Source organism: Aedes albopictus, chromosome 2 (assembly GCF_035046485.1).
Source record: "Aedes albopictus strain Foshan chromosome 2, AalbF5, whole genome shotgun sequence".
Lineage (NCBI taxonomy): Eukaryota > Metazoa > Arthropoda > Insecta > Diptera > Culicidae > Aedes > Aedes albopictus.
The window spans coordinates 496125378-496149875 of record NC_085137.1 but is presented as its reverse complement, the minus strand read 5'-3'; the positions used below and the strand labels follow the sequence as shown (position 1 = coordinate 496149875).

Here is a 24498-nt window from a genome sequence, read left to right as displayed (position 1 = left end):
AGGCCAAAACACAATATCATCCTCTAAGCCGGCACAAGTCGGTGATCCAAAATGTCGACTGATGAATGGAACACTAGAGGCACAACAACTGGAAAATCGATCTGGCTCATTCATCACCAATAACACAATCCTTGTTGCGAATTATGGTAGGACACAAAACCCCCAGGTGAGCGTATTTACAAACAAACATGTAGACTACTATGGAGAGATTGTCAGTATCACTGCAGTGCACACGTCAGATGTTGACAAATGCCAGAGACTGAGAACGCAGGCAAGAGCTCAGTTTTCTGCTAGGGTAAAGTCGGTAAAGCTCGCCCCTTTCTTAAAATATAGAAATGGATAATTTGAGCTACAATTTCGCAACCATAAATATTGCTAACATCTACAGTCAAACTAAGATTGATGCGCTCAACTCATTTTTACGTACAAACGAAATTGACGTAGTTTATCTGCAAGAGGTAGAAAATTCATCCATACAATTGGCAGGTTATTCTATAGAGTTCAACATTGACAATAGGAATAGGGGCGTCGCAATTGCTTATAAGCCTAGTATCGAATACATATCATGTCAGAAATCTCTGGATGGTAGACTGATAACGATAACATTAAAGAATGGGGTCACACTGTGCAATATTTATGCACCGACAGGAACTCAAAATAGGACATCTCGGGAAGACTTCTTCAATTTAACTTGTGCACACTACCTCCGCAACTGTACAGGACCTATCATCTTAGGGGGTGATTTTAATTCTGTGGTAAATCCCAAAGACGCAACTGGAGCTATCCCGCGGAGTCATATGACGTCAAGGATGATGAACTCATTAGAGCTAATCGATGTTTGGCGGTTTCTTCGTCGTAATGACATGGATTTCACTTTTGTGCGTGCTGGGTCTTGCTCCAGGTTAGACCGTTTTCTTATCTCGAAATCCTCAACACCTTGGCTGAGGACAATTAGTCACTCAGTTACCTGCTTTACCGATCATAAAGCAGTAATAATGCGAATAGTTCTACCCGTTACTGGCCCTCTTATCGGGAGGGGTCTCTGGAGGCTTAATCCCCATGTTCTGGATGATGAGGATACACTCCATCGGTCTCGAGACAGATGGAATTACCTAGTACGGCAGAGACAACATTTTCGTTCCTGGTCCTTATGGTGGTTGGATTTCGCAAAACCTAAAGTGGCTTCCTTTCTGCGATGGCGTACTTCTATCCAGCTTCGAGACTTCCAGAATACAATGAACCTTCTGCATGGCGAACTTACAAGAGCGTATGACTTGTATGGTAACGACCCAACGCAACTCACACGAATCAACCGGATTAAAAGCATTATGCTCCTGAAACAACGTGAGTCTTCCAGCAATTGGCGGCAACTGAAGGAAACATACCTGGCAGGAGAACCAACTTCTCTGTTTCACCTCTATGACAAGAATCAAAACCGTTCCAAGACCTTAATATCCGAAATAGATAATGGAGGGAATATCATCAACGATAGCAATCAGATAGAGCAATGCGTGGTCACATACTTCGAAGATCTGTTTCAAGAAAACATGCGGCATCAGGCGACGACATGCACCTTCCTCCCGTCATCGTGCATACCTGATAATAATGCAGCAAACGAAAAGCTGATGGATCCACTTGAAGCCGATGAAATTCACCGTTGCATCAAATCCAGCTATTCTAGGAAATCGCCAGGAGAGGATGGACTCCCAAAGGAATTCTACATGAAATATTGGGACATTATTGGTCGTGAGTTCACGCTTGTCTTGAACGAAATCAGAGGCGTCTCGTCGGCGTGTTCAACCAGTTCATTGCACAGGTATTCGATTTGGGAGAAAATAATGAGGAATTGTTTCACCATCCCAGTCTTTGTCATTTTAAATTAACCTAAATTATATGGATTAAATTTTATATTATCACAGAACTTGAAAAAAAATGTTTTTACAAGGCTTCAATACATTACATCTCCGTTGGAACAAAAAACTGGTGCGTACCACCCATCCCACCATTATAAGACAGTTGCCCAACCACCCACCGTGAAGCGGCCGAGAAGCAAAAAGAGCACACCGCACCGTAGTTCAACTTTTTCTGTTGAACAAGCTCTCATATATGAACGCCCCAACACACTGCAATAGGTCGGATGTTCGTATACGGCTGGAGGTGTAAATGTGTGAGATCAACCCGTTCTACAGGCGAATTTGAACAACGTTTGCTATATCAGTCTCTCGTGCGCATTTTTGTTTGACGCTAAAAATGATTCGCATAGAATTGAGTTTAAACTCATTTAAATCGCGCATGACAATGCTTCCACAGAAAACGGATTTCAGCAGAAAACAGTTTAATTACGTGAATGTCGTCATGTTCTTATCCCAAAATCAAAAAGCGCTCTATGATTACAACTTAATTCTAACAGAACCATTTTTGCTAAACTAACATACCGCTGTGTGAGCCACTCTTACCGTGTTGCGTCAAAAAGCGCGGTAAACTTGCATGCAGCTTGGCGTCGGTGTCTCTCATCGTGTTCAACCCACCGGCTTGAACGAGAGAGAAAAAAACGAAGAAAAAAGAGAGACTTTCTCACCGTAATCATTGCATGCATTCAATGCGCGTGGCTTGCGCACCAACCAACCATGCGTACCTGCTGCTGAAGCTGAATGTGCTTTCATTTGGCGTGTATTGCGTACATTATTCAATGTTAAAATGCAATTTAATTAATTAGTTAAATTGTTATTAAACTTTTCCTAGCTTCAATATTTTTTGGCAAGAAATTTGAATGCTACCCGTTTTCATTCTACATATCACTTGTTTTCTTATAGAATGCGTTTGGGAGCGTAAGATTAGTAATGGCACTGAGACCCCAGTCTCTTAATTTTCAAACAGAACTGAAAAACTTATTTTGATCGGCTTTAACATTGAACCAAATTAACCCAGATGACTGTAAGGATTAGATTGATTAAGATTCATTTCAGAATCCTTTTCATTATCTGGAAAAGTAGTTTTATAATTGTATGTTTCGTTAATCACGTCAGACGGACATTCAAGCACCACAACATGGTGGCCATGCGAAGGATTTGTTGTTTGACGAAAGCTTTCTTCCAGTAGTGGGAAGGGAAATAAACCCAAACTCCAAGTATGTACCATGATAAGCTTAAACGACTGACGTTGGTAATCGAACGGCCACGAATTCATTTTGTTTGGCTCCAGCAAATCTGCGATTATTCAGAAGAAAAGTGCACCACTTTTAGTTTTGGAATGCATTATAATATATAATTCTCATCTCTCATACCTATTCTTCAACATAAGTGTACCAAATTCCAATTTTGAATTTATCCTCAATGTTGAACAGGTCCCCTAATAGACCACGCGTCGCCTCTGAACGAAATGATTCGCGGTCCTAATATTGATTCCAGAATGATGAACGGAATCGTCGTTCTGGTCAAGAAGAAAGGTACTTCTAAAACAATCAGTGCTTATCGTCCAATCACGCTCCTAAACTTCGACTACAAGATTCTAACTAGAGTTTTAAAACATAGAATGGCCCCGCTTTTGCAATTTGTTCTATCCAAACACCAAAAATGTTCAAACGGGAAGCGAAATATCTTCGAAGCTACTAGCAAAATACTAGACACAATCTCCTCTCTCAAGCATTCAAAGAAATCCTCGCTGTTAGTGTCTTTCGACCTCGATCATGCATTGGACAGGGTGAAGCACAGTTTTCTTCTACAAACAATGCATCGTATGAAGTTCAATGAACAATTCATAGAACTACTCCGAAGAATTATTATGAGCAACTCTTCCTCAAGAGTGCTTATCAACGGTAAACTGTCAAGGGCATTCAAAATCAACTGTTCGGTAAGACAAGGAGATCCACTTAGTATGTTCCTCTTCGTATTGTACATGCAACCTCTGATAGACAAAATTGTGGACTCTGGATGTGCTGGCGATGGGTTGAACGTGTATGCAGACGACATCAGCATCTTCGTTCCTGATATGGAAACATTACAACGTGTTGTGCAGATAATAATGGATTTCCATGGCGTCTCGGGTGCGGTTCTAAATCAGCAGAAAACACTGGCACTGAAAATAGGAAACTTTCAATCTGGGACCCGCTACCTTGACTTAACGTCACTAATTGTGTGAAAATATTGGGCATCAGTTTTTCCTGCAGCGTCAAGGAGACTATGGACTTAACCTGGACTAACGTAGTCAAAAATATGAAGTGGCGGTTGTGGATGAGTAGAGCACGCTCGTTGAATCTAATTCAAAAGACAGTCTTGATTAATACGTTCGTTTCATCCAAGATGTGGTATACAGCTTCAACGCTTCCCTTACCTAAGAAATTTGAGCATCAAATTCTTAAGGAATACAGAAATTTCCTTTGGATTGGCGGAAAAAATCATATACGTCTAGAAACTCTATTTCTGACAAAAAATCGAGGAGGCTTAAATCTTCACAGTCCAGGGTTGAAATCTGTTTCGTTATTAACGAACAGAATTATAGAGAATTTGTACGATCTACCGTTTTTACGAGGGCTTTTAAATACGGACCAGATCCTTCAGATTCCAGCTGCTTACCCACAAATCAAGGTCTTTGCATTAGAAGTAGCAACGCTTAGTAATGAGGCTCTGCAACACCACTGTTCTTCGAGAATATACTCTGAACTTCTATTAGCGGAAAACGATCCTGCTGTACTGAGTGTAAATCGCCGATGGAAGCTTATCTTCAAGAACATAGCAGATCACCGAATTGATTCGCATCTTCGTTCTGTTTGGTACACGGCGATCCACGGGAAGATAAACCATAACGAATTGTTCTTCAAACAAAGACGTCGCAACTCCCCTCTTTGTGAACATTGTCCAGGAGTTGTTGAAACAATTGAACACAAACTCTTTTCGTGTTGTTTATCCAAACCAGTTTGGATTTTTCTAAAGTCAATGATTGCAACGTTAAAACCATCTCTTCGAAATAAAAATCATAACTACTTTCTTTTCCCTGAATTAAGAGGCATACCATCCAGAGACACACTCAAAATCAAAAAACTATTTGCTAAATTTGTTTATTTCATATGTCATACTTCAATAGAGAATATTAATGTTAATAATTTTAAGCTGGAATTGTAATTTTTACAAACTTGTACTTTAATAAACCTAAAACTAGTTAAAAAAAAAAGGAGATACCGCTACTAATTTTTAACAACTTTTGAAAAACAAGCCGCATCCGGCTAGGTATTCATGCAATATAATTCATGTCTTTAACCCCATGGTTGCTCTAGAGGAGCATCGATTTTCGACGAACTCGAGACAAACGGAATTAGAGTTGTTAGAATATAATTGTTATCTTGTTAGGTAAACCCAACTGCCAACTATTTATTTCAATAGTGGAATTATTTATAAACAATAAAAAAACTATTGATTTACAACTTAAAACTTTTTCGATGATTTAGAAAAAATTGGCGAATTTGGAACAACTTTTGTTCAAGCACTTTTTCCGGAAACGCTTTTTTGGAATAGAAAAAGTCGTTTGTAACGTAATGCAAAAGACGGCGAATAATAAAACACGCGACGCGAAATAATGATAATGAACGTCCCTCCCCATGGATATTCGATCTTGCCGCGATGGGAGGGCTTACCCCAATAGCACTTTATGTGCCAGTTTCTTCACCTCCGCTTGAACCTTAAGCGGTAAATCTGGTGTTGAGCGTAGGTGAATAAATCGGTCATAAATGCTATTGGGAACCAAAGGAGTATCCGCTGTGAGCATATCACCATTTTCTAAGTCATGCCATAGTTCAGCTCACATAGACCCAAAAATGTAACGCAAGAGTGGGTATGGGAGGTCTCTGCGTTACTCTTACACTCACACAGTCATACTTACACCACACTCATTATTAGCTTCAGGAATCTAGGAGAGAATGGACGATAGGATAACGAAATATAGACAAGTTACCTGTCAATAGAAAATAAATGGATTTTACAACAGTATTAAAGCAAAGTTTCTTTTCGTATTTTTTAACTTCAAAACTAGTGAAATTTGGACAAAGACTTCCGACAGGCACTTCCCGCTACGGCTGTTGGTTTTTTACTGGTTGATTTTCTTTTTGCCAATTAGTGTAGAGATGACAAAGTTGTGATGGGGGTACTCGGGATAGGGGCTTCTGCACGAATATCCTACATAATAGATTACAATAAAACAGACCTTACCTTATTTAATTTTCAACACAATACTCATCTGACCGACTATATGTACTAATTTTTGTTGATCTCAAAGCAGTATTGACACATGACAGAATAAAAAGCAGGAATTTAGTTAAACAACTCTTTTTTATAACGACATAATAACAGCATATTCTTAAACGCGAACTTTCGTTTACGACTAATTTTAAATACATACATATTTTTGTTCCAAATTTTTAAATTCAGGATAGCTAGTATTATTCAAAAAATGTGTGGCTTAAGTACCTTTCAAATCAATACTAGTATTTGTATATTTTATCTTTTACAAGTATTTCATGTTTGGCTTTTGATTCAATGATAATGAATTAAATTTTTAAACCTATGTTTCATTAAATTTCGCGGTATTATTTGCATTATTGTGTCTCAAGTCTAGTCCAATTCCTCTCCCCGACCTATACCCATTTCCCTTCCGATGGTGTTCATGTGGTCCGCACGGACTATTACGGCCATTACCCCTCCTTGATCTTCGGCATTGGATTGACTTGCGCTCTTATTGCCCCACCAACTGCTGCAAAATGAAAATGAAAATGAAAATGACACGAAATAATGATAATGAACGTGGAAAGATTTCAATTTATTCAGTTACGGAGTGTACAATAAAAAGGCGACCGATCGATGTACGGCTCAAACCAACACTAACTGGTCATCCAAAATGATCGTACGGAACGCACCAGTGCCTGCTTGCAATGTCCGTTACACGTTCAAAGTCTTGGGAAGGAAAGGTTTAAATTTGAGTCGACACCCCGCTCCCGTTGTTATATACCGATATGTAATGTTGTTCGAGTGCTCTAATTCATTTCCTTCACAACAGGCGAAGCCGGTCTGGGAAAATCGACGCTAATCAATTCGCTATTCCTATCGGATGTGTACCATCCGGAGCAGCATCCGGGTCCATCGAAGCGGATCAAGAAAACGGTGACAGTGGAAAGCACGAAAGTATTACTAAAGGAAAACGGCGTCAATCTAACGCTGACGGTCGTGGACACCCCCGGTTTCGGTACGGCCGTCGATAACAGTAACTGGTAGGTGGCGGCTGCCCAGTGCCCATTCTCTAATGAGATCCAAAAAAAAGTTCGAAAAGATTAACTTCCGGTTTTTCTCCCCCTCTCGCAGTTGGGTCCCCATCGTGGAGTTTGTCGAGAACAAGTACGAGGAGTATCTGACGGCGGAATCGCGCGTCCACCGGATGGCCATTCCGGACTCGCGGGTGCACGTGTGCCTGTACTTCATTGCACCATCGGGGCACGGGTTGAAACCGCTCGATATCGAGTTCATGCAGCGGCTGTGCGACAAGGTCAACATCATTCCGGTCATTTCCAAAGCGGACACGCTGACCCCGGAGGAGATTACACACTTTAAGAAGCAGGTAGGTAATGGCGGGTGGGGAGAAGAATGAATTGCGTAATTTGGAGAATTTTAGTTACCATAAATTGTTAACGGCTTGGTGGAAGGTAGTCATGTATTAGGACATGGCGACCGTGACTGTAGGTAATTTCTTAATCGAAAGCAATCGGTGAAGTACTAGATTGAAAGTAGTGAGCTGGATTTTTGTATGGTAGGATGATCAATTCTCCATTTTTGCAATGAAATGGTGCTGCAGCAGTGGGGATGATTTCTTGCCTAATTTAATACTTTTTGAGTAAAAGTATGGGTAACTGTGTTGTTGAACGTGCAAGAAATAAATAATACAACAACACAATTACCCAAACTTTTGCTCAGTCAAGAAATCATAATACCCACGCTGTTTTCACCGTTTCATTGCAGAATTGGAGAATTGATCATCTCACCATATAAAAATCCAGCTCACTACTTTCAATCTAGTACTTCACTGATTGCTTCCTATTAGGACGTGTGGTGAAAAAGTAGAAAACTTTACTACCTGTAATATCTAATCAGAAGTAATTCAATAGCGTTTGCTAAATAAATCATGTCCGGGCCATTAGAAACATCAAAATATCTCCCAAGGTTGCTCCCGGATTATTTTCCAGAGATTCTTGTGAGATTGCACTTGAAGTTGATGAGAAGATTTCTGTCAAAGTTGCTCATCAGGTTTCTCTCAGAGTTTCTCTTCCAATATTTCGCACGAGATTTCTCTCGGAAATTTTCGCGAGATTTGTCCCAGAGTTTTATGCGGAATTTCTACAAGATTTTCTACCGATATTTTTTCCCAAGGGTCCTCGCGAGACTTATGCTGGAGTTCCTCTCGATTTTTTTTTCAGGACTTCTTTCTGGAATTTCCTACAGAGTTTCCCCTAATTTTTCCAAGAGTTTTTTGATATTTGTTCAGGACTTGTTTCCAAGATTTGTTCCGTAATTCTCTCCAGAGTTTCTCTCGGAATTTCTCTTCAAGTTCTTCCCCGTATTTTTTTTTTTGCGGTGATCCTCCTGTGCTCTCTTATAGATGTTTTCGAAAGATTTCTCTGTCTTCCGCAATCTCTCCTTCCTGGAAATTCACCAATAGTTCCTCCAGGAATTATTTCGTCATGAAGTTCCTCGTGAGACTGCTCGGAGTTCCTTTCGAGATTTCTCATGGAGCTCCTGGATCTAAGATGAAGATTCTCTAATGAGTAATTGTGAATTACAGGAGAAATTCCGAAAGTAATCTTGGTGGAATCCTGTTAGGACAAAACTCAAACTTTTTCGAAGACACAGTGTGTGGGAAGACACAGTGATGTGGGATTCGAACCCACGACTCCGTATCGCTATTCCGGCGCTTTAACCAACTAAGCCACAGAACAAGTTACGATTCTGTGAAATAGAAAGTCAAAGTGAATTCCAAATTCATCTCTCAATTTGTCAATTAAACACACACTGTGTTTTCGACAAAGTTTGAGTTTTATCGTCTATTTCAGACATAGGGTGGGGCGGGGCAAGATGGGTCGCATAAGGATGGATCACCATAACTTCGTAAATACAAATCGGATTGGTTTGCATTCGTCCGCTACTCTTTAATACACTAGTTAGCTATGCTAAAAGTCGATAAAAAGTTCATTAAATACAAAATATGATGTTAAACAAGCAGTTTTAAAAAGTGATCGATTTTGTGCCGTGAAAAAAGTGCGGGGCAAGATGGGTCAGCTTTTAAGTAATTAACATTTTCTCAACGAAAAACGTCAAAATATAAGATTTGTTCCGCATTCAAATATGCTCCATATCCATACTGAGTAAACAAGAGCAACTAGTAAACATTTTATAAATTTATTTGGAATATAAAAAAACTTCACGATTTGAGTGGTCCTGAGGCGACTTGAAAATCGATGTTTTTACTAAAAAATAATCATAATTTTATGTTATACTTTTGAGCGTTTATTCCGCTTGATTGAAGTCATTTATGAGATAGTCTTGTAATAAAAAATAAATAGCTTTTGAATGCTCCAAAAATATGTTCAAAATTGAAGGTGACCCATCTTGCCCCGTGGCCGTTTATATGGAGAATATATGGAATGTATCGCATAAGAAAAATGGCAAAAAACCTTTTTATTTTGTATTTCCAATGAGAGTGAATAATTTTTCAATCAATGCCCCAAACTTTTGTATATTCATGCTGGTCATCTAACAAAATTATTAACATAATCAAAACATGAGTAATGCGCCCGAAAATGGCACTGACCCATCTTGCCCCGCGACCCATCTTGCCCCGCCCCACCCTACCAGCTGACTGGTATAGCCGGTAAAGGGCAATAAAATTATCTGCCTGTTAGGAGCTTTCCGTATAAATTAAAAAAAAACACCACGAAGAATCACAGCAGAAATTCAGGGAGGACCTCCTCTAAGAGAAGCTCAGAGTTGAACTCCAAGAGAAATCCCAGGTAGCAGTCTGGCAGAAATGCCAAGAATGATTTCGTAAGAAATGCCGCGAAAACTTCTGGGAGAAATTCCAAGAGGAACTGGTAGGATAATTCAAAGAATAATTCTAGACGTAATCATTGGAATATTCAGGGAAGAGATTCAGAAAAGGTATGCTGAAAGGAATACATAAACGGAGAAATCTTGCGAAGAACTCCAACACATTTGGGGAATTCCGAGAAACCCTTTAGGAAACAATGCTGGAGAAATTCCGGTGAACATCCGAGATAAACTATTTTAGAATGCCCAGAAAATCCCGGGAGAAACTATTCGGAAGTAATCTTAAAAAAACCTTTGAAGAATTCCTGAAATGAATTCCGGGTAGAATCCGTGGAGAAATTCAGTAAAAAAGGAAGAAGTAATTTTGGAAAAAAAATTCGATAGATTCCCCCAAGCCAACCAGTAATCCTAATCAAAACTGACCATTGAAACTGGTTATTAGATTTTACTTGTTGATTCACATTTCACCTTATGATTAGTGTATCATGAGGTGCCCATATTTCGTACATTTGAGGCTAGTCACGGTCGCCATGTCATATGAAATGGCTTGATGTGTCATATCATCAAGCCATTTCATATGACATGGCGACCGTGTCTTGGAGTGATTTTTTTTAATGGGCTACCTGCATGGCATCTGTTCGCAATCGACTCGAATTTAATTCATCGAAGTTCAACTTTTTTTCAATAAGGCCGATGCAAATATTTAATTTGTTTTATGTCACCCCCCCCTTCAAAAATCCGAAAATATTGAAGGGGCGAAAAAAAAAACATGGCGGCCAATGACTCCATTTTCAATAGATAAATTGTTTTCAAGCAACAATTTTTCAATAGTCGAAAAATATTGTTTCAATAGTGTGTATAATTTTGAATTTTTCAATAGTTTTATTTTCGTTTGTTCCTTATTATTTTTTGTCCCCCCCCTCGTACCCAATGAGAGGTCTCGGACATAAAAGAAAAATAATATTTGCATCGGCCTAATATCCATAAAGCAACTGTGTACCATCGTTTTTCTTATCGCACAGATTCTCAACGAAATCGCCCAGCACAAGATCAAGATCTACGACTTCCCGGACCCATCGGACGAGGAGGAGGACGCCAAAACGCTCCGGCAGCTGCGGAGTCGGGTGCCGTTCGCCGTGGTCGGTGCTAATGCCATCATCGAAATCGATGGCCGCAAGATCCGTGGTCGCCGGTACCCGTGGGGTGTGGTAGAAGGTTTGTCTGTTGTTGTTTGATGACCACGAAAGGAACTAGTGAATGATTTTCTTGTTTTTCTTTTTACAATTTCAGTCGAAAGCCTAGACCACTGTGATTTCATTGCGCTGCGGAATATGGTTATCCGGACGCACCTGCAGGACCTTAAGGATGTCACCAACAACGTTCACTACGAAAACTATCGCTGTCGAAAGCTCGCTGGTTTGGGTAACGACGGAAAGACCAAACTGAGCAACAAGTAAGTTTTAGGTTTGGGGAAGTTTGAGACAAACTGATGCTGAAAGAACATCTATTGCTTTGTACATAAATTGAGTGCTCGTTTGTTGTATTGTGCACTTGCTTTCTACTTATGCACTGCACTCTAACGTGTTCAAAGTGTGGATTAGTCGGTGCGGTGGCAGTTGTCAGCAGAGATGGCATTTCTCCTCAGTGATTCGCTGGAGTGTAAATTTTCAGCCTACTCTGAGGTGTCACTGAAAACTCACCACACCATACGGCTAGTGCTCTTTCACATATGGGTGAAAACATAGAGTGAGAGTGTATGCTCTGTCGGCAAGCCTACCTGCGAGTGGCCCACACTCTCTTCGAACAAAAACCACTCCAGCGCGCTCTCCCGTGCGTTCGCTCGGACGCACCCGCGCGTACACCGGGGTGCGATTACTCCAGTGATTTTCTAGTTGTTCGCCAGAGCGCACAGTGGAGCACCTAGTACATCAAAACTGATCAAAATTATTTTGACGCATTTTCACAACCCAAATGCAACCCAAATTAGTAATGAAACGTATTTCATAGTTTTCATATTTTTTTTATTTCGTCATTAGGGTGACCAATTTTATGATTGTAAAAGTCAAGATTTTTCGAAACTAAAATTTTTCAAAAAATCACAACTTTTGAACCAGTTGACCGATTTTAAACTTCTTTTTTTTGCTTGAAATCGGTTGAGTTCTAGTTTTCAGCAAAAATACGTTCAGAGGGCCAAATAGTTTTTTAAGGCAAATAATATCATATAAAAATATAATTATCACGATTTTTTCAAAGTGTTGCAATTTTTGAAATCGGAAACATCCGGAAGGTTTTCTTTCTGCATTTGAAAGAGGAACAATAGTTTTATCATACACTAAACCCAGATTTTCCGGAAACAGCCGGAAAATCAACTTAATTCATTTTGAATGTACGGTAAAGGATTCCATCAAATATTTTTTTCAATATTTTCATATATTGTATGTAAATTCAACGTCAATTTGTTTGGATATCAAATTAACAGAATAACAACATTAACCTTCTTTAACAAACTGCATTGTTGAATTGATTGACTATCAATTTCATTCACTTTGTACGGTCAAAACTAGCACGCGCTGTGAGTTATATCAAAGAAAACGGCTAAACTTCAGCTTCACTTAACCTCTTCTGATAAGCGTAAACAAAACATTTGTACACTGCTTAGCTGTCAAACGATTACACGATAACTACACTTGGCAAAAACACAACGGAAAACCCAATTACTTCGTTTTGAGTTTTTCCACTTATGATCAGGTTTTGATGTGATTTACTCCAATGTGGAGCGGTTGCGTTTTCGGGCATAATTAGAAGCCGCGTTTCCTAATTAGTCAGTGTTGTGTTTGATCCGAGTGTCTGCTACATGTCCGAAAAACGGAAGCGGGACGAAGTTGTGCGGGAGTTGTTTACCCAGCAGAAAATAAGGCTGAGTGATGGAAATGATATTTCGGTATCGGTGTGCACATTGTGCGGGGAAAACGGGAAACCGTTCAAGTGTGAAACGACGTACAATTTGATGCGGCATTTAGTGGTAAAGCACAAGAAAGTGGCTGAGGAGAGAAATATCTGCTGTGCGGAAGAAGAAGAAGAAGAGGAGGTCCTTCCAAAAGGCGACCAACCGGGGAAGCCTCAGAAGATTACTTTGTACATGGACAAAAACATGTATATTACGTCTATTGTGCAGTGGGTGACGGAGTGTAACCTTCCAAAATTTTTCTTCTCGAAAAAGTGTGTGAGTCGGGTGCTTCATCCGCTAGAAAGTGCGATGAAGCTGAGCAGCGTATCACGCAAAAATGTAATGCGGTATGTTGACGTTGTTGAGTCACGTATGATTGCTCACATAAGTGAGCTAGTGCAGGGCAAATTGATTTGCATAAAAGCAGATCTGGCGTCGAGAAAGGGTCGTTCGGTATTGAGTATCAACGGGCAAATTGCGATAAAGGGGGAGATAGTTGTGTTTACCCTCGCTATGGTAGAAACCCATGAGCGAAACACCGCCGAAAACATTTTCGGGGAAATAAAAAAGGTGCTCGCGAAGTTCAAGATTGATTTGTGCAACGTGTACTCGATAACGACTGATAATGGTAGCAATTTTCTAAAAGCTGCCAGGCTGATGAGGGATGCCCAGTTCCTCGTTTTAAACGATGCTGAGCTTGAGGGAATTCCGGAAGAGGAAAAAGCCCTTGAAAACGAAGATGACGGATCTGAGGAATTCGGAACGGAGACATGCGACCTGGAAGACACCCTCATGTAAGTTGTTTTTAAAATTGTAAATATATTAAAGAAAGTGTATCCACGCGATCCTACTTCTGAACATTCTCAGGATAAGGGAGTAACAAAGAGCACGGAGGAAATGGAATTAAAAGACGTGGTGGGGCATGAACTGTGAGGGTGGATTGAAAGATAATATATGCAGATGCCACTGGCGTAGCCAGGGGGGGGGGTAGGAAGGGGGGGGGGGTGATTGTTGGTTATGATTAACCACCCCCCCCCCCCCACGGCCAAAATTTCTGGAACAAACATATAAAATGTGCTTAGATTTGCGATATCTCTACTCGTTCCCAAGATACATATTGACAAAAAAATAACTGAAAAACCAGCACTTTTGACCATTTTTTTAGATTCCGAAGGAAACTTACCCTATTTTGTTCAATAACTCAAAAACGAGTAGAGATATCGCAAATCTAAGCACATTTTTGGTCCTTCAGGGTCTTGAAATCATCGGTTTTAGTAGAATAGCATATTTTTTTTGTCGAAAAAAATTTCATTTTTTTTTGGTCCCTTACAATTTTTGAAAACTTTAGGCCCCTTGAGGGATTACTTAGCCTTGAGATACGGACTTCAAATTATGACACGATCATTTCTTAGCTAAAACGATAATTTTCCACTAACGAACTTATAACATTTCCAATTTTTGCAAAATAAGGGACGGCCTAATGCTCATCCATCTACTCCAAGATTCATCCAGAAATTTCGTCTCAAAATAGTCAGAAATTTTCTCACGGGCTCCTTCCGGTGTTTTTTCTGGTATTCATACATAAGTTTCTTCTGAAATTACTCCGGGTTCCTCCAGGTGATTCTTGTGGAATTCCAACTGGAGTCTCTTCTGATATACCTCTAGGAATTTCAACCGGTATTTATTTGGGTATTCCTTCCGTGATTATTTCAGAAGTTCCTTCTGGGATGTGAAGAATTAGCATAAGTTAAAATTCACGAATAAGAAGAAACTAAAAAAACTCCTTCCGGGATTTCTTCTTCGAATCCTTCCGGGCTACACCCCGATTCTCATCAAGCCAGATTCCTCCAGATTTTTCTTCTGAAATTAACCAGGAGGTTGACCTTCCAAGGTTCCTCCAAGAGTTTCTTTTGCAATTGCAGTAGATTATTTTGAGCATCCTCCGGTAGTTTAGTCTAAGACTCTCAATGCTTTAAATTCTTTATGGAGTTATTTCAGGAGTTTCATATAGAAGTTCTGCATGAGTTCTTTATAAAATTCCTACAAGATTGCTACAGGGTATACAGGGCCCCTCTAGTCACAGCTGTAAAGGCGTGAGTACTCAGCATGGCCGTGCAGAGATTGGCGGGTTCGATTCTCGGTCGATCCATGAACTTTTTGTAAATGAAATTTCACTGACTTCTTTAAGCACAAATGCAAAATTCGTTTTCTTCCACTCATCTCCTTTAAAAATCTAAAATATTGAAGAGACAGAAAAAAACATGGCGGCTCATTAATAGAGTCATTCAATGGCAAAAATGTTGTCAACCAAGATTTTTTCAATAATGCATCAGCCTTATTGGCTTACTCTTTCACTTATTTTAAGATTTTCGGGGGAAATGCATACTGGATTTCTTTCAAATATTCTTTATGGTAATCCTCCAAGAGTTCATTATGGATATTTTTTTGTATTTTTTAGGCAATTTCATATAAAACTACCTCAGGCAAGAAAATGTGGTTGTGATCTGTTAAACATTGTCCGGTTTCTATTTTGGTTCAATCGATCGGTAGCATTTGTTCTGAGATTTATGTCGAGCAAACGTTACTTGTTAGATTTTTCGTGTTTTCATCTCGCATGCTGTTATTGTGCCCAAATGATCTTTATGCGAACCGAAGTTGTATTAGTTTATGCTGACTAGATTTTATTTTTTTAACAGATCACAACCACGACCTTTTTGTCTGTCTAGAGGTAGTAGTATTGATCTAAAAATATTTCTAAGCCGTTCAAGACCAAGACGTTCAAGGCGTTGTGATTGTGTTATTCAACAATGACCCTCTGTTAATTTCAAATTCTGTTTGATGTTTCTTATCGTTCGCTAGCGATTTTATCTTCTGTGTTCTTTCATTACTTTCCCTACTTTCTCTTACTTTGGGTAGTATTACATTTACCGAAAAGAGCTAATAATGATTAATTATGATAAAGTGCGATGATTAAACCTCGAAAATAAAATCATATAAACATCTTATCGTTCGTTTTTCCATTTTATAAAAACTGGGGATCTTTTCATTATTGGTAGAGGCAAAAAAAAGTCATAATAATTTAAAGTTTGGGAAAGCACTATGTCGAAACTGCACCGCGCTTGCGCTGTATACATTAACGAAGGGTTACCTTCTGACTAAAATTATTGATTACATATGAGGGGCTCAGGTCAACCACATATTTTTTGTAAGACAGTACACTAAAAAATGTTTATGTTCAGAATTTAGGACTAGTTAAATACACTTTCAAAACCAAAACTTACGGTTGTCCGTCATTTACTGGTTAATTATTTTTTGGAAAACCGTTTCCTGGATTGAACCACACCCAACAATATTTGGGTATTTATAGAAAAATCTAGCTTTCAGATTTCTCTTTTTTTGCATACACTGCAAAATTAACAATAATGCCTCACTTTACCAAAGCAGCACACAAGTCACAAGGGATTACAGCGACAGCGCAGCTTTTTGGTTGTACAGGAGCTACATTCTTGTAATTCTAACTCCAAGGCAGAATAACTTGAAAATGACTCGTGTCCGACCAAAAACCTGTGCTGCCGACACTCCAAGGGTATAACTTTTCTCAAGGCATCGGATAACTTTACGGACAAAGTTGTTGAACAAAGGTTTTATTGATTGAACACATACAGCGCCACCTAGAAGCAAAAATCAAAAATTTCCCATACTGATTTCAAGCTTATTGAGTACCCGCTTATTTCCCTCAAACGCTCGTTTGTACGTAGCTTCTATGAGTCCAAAACAAATTTGTCAGTTGTTGTCTGTGCCTTCTAACATTAATTACAAGTTTTTCCAGTATGAGTCAGGAATTGAGATTTTGCATTTTTTTTAATTTTATGCTTTACATACAAGTGTGGACCACCCTATTGCGGAGGCTTACGCGTACCGTAATAAAGATCTTTTATTCGTCATATCTGAACAATATTGCACGCAAATCTAAATAAACAAAAGATTGTAAAATAATACATATATTGGATAAAATATATAATTATTAAATTACAATAGAATATTTTATCCGAAAATGGTTACTCCAGAAAATAGTTTCCCAAGAAATAAAACATTCCAGGAAATGGTTCTCGGAAAATGTTTTTCCGTGAAATGACGTATAATCAAAATCACAAAAAAAAACATTGAGATGTATAAAAAATCATATAAACATTTGTGCTTCAATTTAACAGGCAATTGGAAGATGATGTAGACGAAGACGATGGTGAAAATGGGATGCTTGATTTCTCACGTGAGCTGTTGCCAAACTATGATGAGATCCCCGAAAATGACCTTCCAGTTATTGTGGAACCGAACCTAACAGGTGTTCGCTGTGCAGCTCATGATATCCAATTATCCGTAAACGACGTGTTCAAGCAGAAGACCGTGGCGAAATTTCTTGCCAAAGTCCGAAAGTTGGTCAAAACACTCCGGTCTCAGCCGTATGTCAATACCTTCAGAAAAGATAACTCCAAAAATTTGCCGAAACTTGACGGTGATACGCGTTGGGGTTCGTCGTATGAGATGGTGAACCGTATCAAAGAACTTCAACCGTGCATATTGGAGCTTCTTCCTGCCAATCTTCAGAAAGAGTACAATGAGAAGTTTTGGCAAACTGTAGATCGATTCGTTCAATCTACATTCCCGTTATACATTCTCACGAAAAGGATTCAAGAGGAATCTCTGACGTGCGGTACCATGTACCTTTGCTGGAAAGAATGCTGTCTGGAGTTAGCCGAAATAAGAGATCCGTTGGCAAAGCAATTACTCGAAGCATTGCAAAAGCGACAAGGAATGTGGTTCGACAATCCAGCGTTTCTGGCTGCTCTTTTTGTCGACCCACGAATGCATGAGTTTGATCCACCAGTATTGTCTGCAAACCAGAAAGAGATAGCGGTCGTAAGTATCACATACGTTTTCTTATTTAACAAAAATACGATTAATTCTGTGTCTATTGTGTATCAAACAATTGTCTGTACAGTAATTTCTTCATACATTATTCTTAAAAAACATGTTTGAGGTATACTTGAGACGGTAATGTGCTCGTATTGGTTGCACACGTTCAATTTCAAAAGTATCAAGATCAATGGATCATTTTACAGATTCACAAATTATATACGTAAGAGCATCGCGGAAATCAACATTTTTATCCAGTAAGGCATGAGCACCCATTTTCATCCTATGCCTCAACGTTCATCCTATTTCAAAAAGGGGCTGTTCATAAACCATGACCAAAATATGGCAATCTCACAAGGGAAGGTTACGATAGTGTCCCCCGAGGATTTCAACCGGACTATTTTTGTTGCATTCTACATGTGGAAATATGATTAAATCCAAAGCATTTCGGGTGATGGGCCAGTGGTGTAGTCAGGCCAAAGGGGCAAATTTGGCCAAATATAACATTTTTGAAAAAGCTCAAACATCATTAATATGCATCATATTTCCACATGTAGAATGCAACAAAATTAGTCCGGTTGAAATCTCCGAGGGACACCATCGTAACCTTCCCTTGTCAGACCCCCGCTCCCCCCTCGTAGATCTTTGTCTATACAAAAAAAATGAAATTTGTGTGGAGCGTAGACTTCGGCCAGACCAACACCCCCCAAAAACCCTACGTGGTTTATGAACGGCCCCAAACAGACGATTACATCACCGATTGGTCCCATTTTTCTGTTATTGTGTACACTAAAAAACAAAAAAAAAATAATAAAAATATCGCATTAAAACTTAGTTTTAGGTGGGATAAAACTGAGTACACTATGCTTAGGTTGGGTTCTGCCCCCAGATTCTGAATAAGCTGAACTGTAGATGGACATATCTGTATATTGCATTTGATTTTGAGTTTTTACAGGTAATACACTAAAATTATACTGAATTTTTGAATAAGCAAATTGAAACAGGGCGTTTGCTCTGACTCCTTTACTAAGCATTCATCCTACTCAAATCAAAGAATTTACTACTAATACATTAGAGATTTTGGGTTTTGATGCAAAGCAAAGAGATAACTTTTTGATGAAAATGTCATTTAAATTAAAATATGTAACATTCCTGAAATTTATGGATTGTTAGGTAATGGTATGTTTGTACTTATAACACTTACAGTTATATAGGGTAGAATTCACGAATCAGTCATTTTCATTCCACTTCCATCCTCTTTCGCACTTTATATAACGTACTTAGTATGGATTTTATATAACATTTTTTACCTTAACTTAGTTTATGAACATTTTATAACAATTTCTGTGTCTTGCCATTCAACTATCAAAGATAGAATTTAAGTTACACCAAAAAAAATGGCGATTTGAACAAAAATTCGACTCAGACTTCATTTGGAAGGTTACCTCAAACTTTTGCACTTGTAAACCTAACTCGATGATTTAAATTATGTTATGATTTTTTCCGCTGAGATCCAATGAATGGCTCTCAAAGAGGATAGAAATAGGGTTCTAATTTTAAAAATTTGGTGGATCCAATTTTGAATTACACGGGCAACAATTTTTAGTACAGATTTATAAAAAAAAGTAAGTTTATGTAAACTTTTTATACTAAAAATTTCATATAAAATTTGTAAAAAGTACCTACGAATCAAATCTAATTCTTTATCTTACGATAGAGTCTGAGAACGACTGGATTAAATAAAAGATGACTGAGATATGACTGAAACACATTTCCATGTTTTTGAGAGGGGACTTTTGCACCGGTGTTTCTTATGTTTTGTATTTTTCATCACAAGTGTGCAGGTATAGAAACAAAAAGAACGGAATCAATCTGTACCCCAATCGAACGTTCCCGAAAAGGCTAAATTTGGGAGCGTAAGATTACTTCTGGTACTGTTTGGCCTACAACAATTGTTTGATACACTTTCACTTTTCAGAATATTACATTTATACAGTTGTGAGAAGCAAACCAATAGCTATTATATACTCTTCTTTCGGTACCTTTGGAATATTTTTTATTTCAATTACAGCGACACATAATGGTTACCTGGAAATCCCTGCGTACACTGAAAGGAACTTCTTCAACCGCAGCAAGCAGCTCCCCAACGCCGTCTACAAGCACTGAGAGTTTTGCTAGAGTTGCAAAGCTTCTCACAAACAATCGCCAGGACAAGCCTTCTGATGTCGGTGAAATGGAAAAACGTATTCGGAAACTTCCATTGGAAATCTCCGCACCGCTGGACGCCGATGTTATCCGATACTGGGAAGCAAGGAAACGGATCGACAAAGAATTGGCTGAGGTCGCAATAATTGTTTCCCAGTTGCCATGCACACAGGTGTCCGTTGAGCGGACCTTCAATGGACTCGGTCAGATCTTGACAAAAACTCGCATGAGACTTGGATCTCTTTCGTTGTCTACGATTTTGTTCGTGAAGGCAAACGGTAAATTGTTTGAGGAACATTACTTTCAATATGACTTGTGATTTGGACCGCTTTTCCGCTACATTGCTTGAAACATACATATTGAATTCTACAAGCAATTAGCATATTTTAAATCGAAAACTCACCATTTCGTTGAACAGCTGTAGCTGTAGCGATGGTGTATATAATTGTTTTTTTTTCCTTGTTTTATATGAAATTGGTAAATGCAATCAAATTGGAATATAGAGTGCATTGTTTAACTGTATTTTTGACCTGTACAGAAAGATACAAACTACAAAACGCTCATTATATAAAAAAGACTGTTTATTTGCGTTGAATAAATATTCCATCGAAGCATTTCAAGCATTATCTGTTTAATGAAAGATTTTTTTTTATACATATCTAATGCATGTCCCGAAATTTACCTTATTAAATTTTATTATCATACGAATTGTCTCTTCAAACAATGTACTCCCGATTATCTCTATGCATAAGAAAAAATAATAAATTCATCAAAAATCCATGCAAACAATAGACAAAATGTCTTAAGGACATTTTTTACAAGGCCGTGCAAAAAAACTTCAAGTAAAAAGAGAATCAGGTGTATTGTCATAACTTGCTCAGTCATGCTTCAAAGACCGCGGGTCTGAATTATAAAAATAAGGAAACATAACTAAATTCACGCATTGAAATCCTAAAAATTTATAACACATTGTTTTTAGTTATATGTATGGATAGTTTGACTATTGGGGTCTTCAGTTAGCCTAGTGGTTAACCTTGATCGCCAATCCGGAGACGGCGGGTTCGATTCCCGTTCCAGCCGGGAAAAAATTCTCGACTCCCTGGGCATAGAGTATCGTTGTCCTTGCCTTACAATACACAAATTCATGCAATGGCAGACAAGTCCCAGTGGGGACGTAGAGCCATAAAAGAAGAAGAAGAGGAAGAAGGAAGCTTGACTTATTTTAGGTTATCACACATGCAACACTCCTATGTTAGATTTGAGGGGGATAGAAGCAAAGGGGTGTAAGTAACAACAACCCATTTCCGATTAAATGATGTTTTGATTTTTTCACCAATGCTCAGCTCAAAATCGACAAAATGGTCACTTACACCCCTTTGATTCTGGGCCCCTCATTTGTATTTTTTCGATTATATCCAATCGGTAAAAGAAACCTTTTCAAAAAATATACCTCAAAAGTATTCCTTAACCATATCAATTTAGGAAATATTATGCCAAGTGGATTTTGTGACCATAAAATTCAAATGAAATCTGAAAGAACGCTCGAGTTGCCGTGAAATGCGTCTGGTAAAAACACAACACCACAGAGGGTTCGTTCGCATATTACGCTTCATACAAAAATCAAAAATACCCAATACGAAAGTTGTTACGTGGAGAGAGAGAGAGGGTCTAAAATTGTGAAATTTGTGTTACGTAATATGCGAATGAACCCATACATATTTTCCATTAAAAATGTTTTCCAGCCAAATCAAAGGGTTCATGCACATTTTTTTTTCTTTTCGAGCACCATGAAAGACACCCACCCACCCCCTTCAGCGTGATGACATTTGAGAACAAGCCCTAAGGGTTCATTCAAATATTACGTTACGCAAAATTTGGCAATTTTAGACCCCCTCCCTCCCCCACGTAACAAATTTTGTATGAAAGATTTCGAAATTTTGTATGAAGCGTAACACAGCGCTAGACCCCTTCCTCCCCCTTAGCGTTACGTAATATTTGAACGAACCCTATCGGTCTGTTCCTGTAGGTTGCACTTAAAAAAGCCAGCTAGCAAGCTTGCTGTATATACTACTACTTGCTGTATATATATAAACCCAAATGAAAATAATATGGCCGAGGCACACGGGTCCACGCAAATGCTTTTTGAGTTACGCACAATCAAATGGGAGGATGCACACGAGAACGCAACGCTACCGCACCGCAACCGCGCCGCAGTAATGCCAACAGCTGCGGAGACGCAGCGTATTAACGTTCGTGTGCGTCGAGTCTAAATCGGTAAGCAATCTGCCTACCACAGGCGATAGGCTTTCGTCAGCAATCACCTTCGCTGAAGCAACCCAACCCAGCAACACACGCAAAACGGTACCCTATTCCTTACCAAGTACAAGTACATGTGTACCGAGCTGCCAAAGCACCACAGAGCGCACCGGGGCGCGCACTCCAGTGAGTTTATTCGAATTCGCCTCGGTGAAAAAGTGGTTTCTCTTTCAGCACTACACTTCAGCTGAGAGCCGAGAGATTTTTATTTTTGCTCTTCCTTCATCACACGCTTCGCACTGCCAGCGCACAGTGGTGAATTCGTACATTAGAGAAGCGCTCTCGCGATGATTGCAGGAGTGCGTGGTGATTTTAGCTCACACTTTTCCACACAGAGGATACGGACATCTCTGGTTGTCAGACAACCAGTACTTGTATGTCCTACCTTGGCACATGTCGTCTCAAGTGTTCCAAGATACACATCGTCTTCAACAACAACCTCATCAGTATCAGTATCAGTATCTCAGCATCGACACTATTTGGCCTGCCGTTACTCTCACTCGCAATAATCGAAATGCAGCTTTTCATATCAAGTGACCATTATGTCAAATGACCATATGCCAAACGGCGTCATACCAAATGACTTCTCAGCTTAACAGGGAGTGGGACATTTGGCATTCAGTCATTTGGCATAAGTTAGGCATAACATCATTTGGTATAAAGTCTTTTGACATAAACTGTGGCATGTGAACTGTCCTTTATGCTTCTTCTTCTTCTTTATGACTAGGACTTGGTCTGCCTCGCTTCAACTTAGTGTTCTTTGAGCACTTCCACAGTTATTAATTGAAGGGCTTTCTTTGCTTGCCATTGCATGAATTTGTATATTGTGAGGCAAGTAAAATTTTCCCGACCGGAACAGGAATCGAACCCACCGTCTCCGGATTGGCGATCCAAAGCCTTAACAACTAGGCTAACTGGAGACCCTGTCCTTTATGCCTAAAAACCTTATGCAAAATGGCATTTTCGGTTCATCCAGCGTTGAATGTATCAACCTAATTAGTTTTGTCGGAAAATCATGTTCTATGGACACCTGGCAAAGCTATTTTTTCACTGAATCGTTCGTTGCTTCAAAATCGGGATACTATGCCGTGCCGGGAATCAAACCCAGCCTCCTTTAGCATTATTTTACGGAATAGCTACCCGTTCACCACTGCGGCTGCTATGCTATACTATAGACCCATTTGTAATCCAGTTAAAGCAATTGAATACTGGTTGTCTGATATCGATCGCTGCTACCAACCCGACGTGAAAGCACGCTCCACTAAATATGCACTAATTTGCTCGATTAATCATGCATCACTTTTACCGCACCACATCATCATCATCACACTAAAAACGAATCGTCTCATTTTCATCTAACCTCTGTTACCACCTCTCACCCATTCTCAGCTTATGCAATATTGGATCGGTTAATGCAAACTCATTCGGTACCGGATGGTAAGTTGGTTTTGAGTTCGGCTTTCGAAGCGATTTTTTTCTTCTTGAGTTTAGATTTTCTTTGAGAAGCATAAATTTGCATGCCGCTTTCATTTTCACCCATTTTATCGCAATAGATCGTATAAGTACCTAGATTTAATATTAATTTGAGACACAATAACAAAATTCGATGTTTGAAAACCAACTAAACGGGCAATTTCTCTCGCAACCAGGAACCCCCTGGCCCAGATGGAGGAGGAAAAACGCGAACACGAATCCAAGATGAAGAAAATGGAAGCCGAGATGGAGCAGGTGTTCGAGATGAAGGTCAAGGAGAAGAAGCAGAAACTGAAGGACTCCGAAGCCGAACTCACCAGAAGGCACGAGGAGAGGAAAAAGGTAATTTATCGGTGGCGAAAGGTTCCGACCTCGATCTGACCATTCTTTCCTTTTTGCCACACACAGGCTTTGGAGCTTCAGATCCGCGAGTTGGAGGACCGCCGAAAAGCGTTCGAAATCGAAAAAGCCGAGTGGGAACAACAGAACGGAGTCACGCTCGAAGAGCTCCGGCGTAAGAGTCTCGAGGCGAACAGCAAAGAGTAAGTCAAACATTTGCCCACTTTC

The 24498-nt window shown here is 39.3% G+C and overlaps 2 protein-coding genes across 10 annotated transcripts in view; both read left to right on the top strand.

Moving 5' to 3' along the window:
* LOC109408584 (septin-7) overlaps window positions 1-24498 on the top strand; it is a 184515-nt gene that overhangs the window by 96880 nt on the left and 63137 nt on the right. For 6 of the 9 annotated variants that reach the window (XM_062854313.1, XM_062854314.1, XM_062854312.1 and 3 more), the window contains 7 exons: window positions 7042-7252; window positions 7344-7596; window positions 11099-11291; window positions 11367-11529; window positions 23848-23895; window positions 24108-24273; window positions 24340-24473. In XM_062854313.1, the coding sequence (XP_062710297.1) occupies window positions 7042-7252; window positions 7344-7596; window positions 11099-11291; window positions 11367-11529; window positions 23848-23895; window positions 24108-24273; window positions 24340-24473 (1168 nt within the window). The remainder of the gene's footprint in view (window positions 1-7041; window positions 7253-7343; window positions 7597-11098; window positions 11292-11366; window positions 11530-23847; window positions 23896-24107; window positions 24274-24339; window positions 24474-24498) is intronic. The other 3 variants (XM_062854316.1, XM_062854315.1, XM_062854311.1) reach the window with 1 other exon arrangement.
* On the top strand, window positions 14146-20762 carry LOC134288691 (uncharacterized). Its single transcript, XM_062854320.1, has 2 exons — window positions 14146-17940; window positions 20009-20762. Exons 1-2 carry the CDS (start codon window positions 17278-17280, stop codon window positions 20459-20461), a joined length of 1116 nt encoding a protein of 371 aa, XP_062710304.1. The 5' UTR covers window positions 14146-17277; the 3' UTR covers window positions 20462-20762.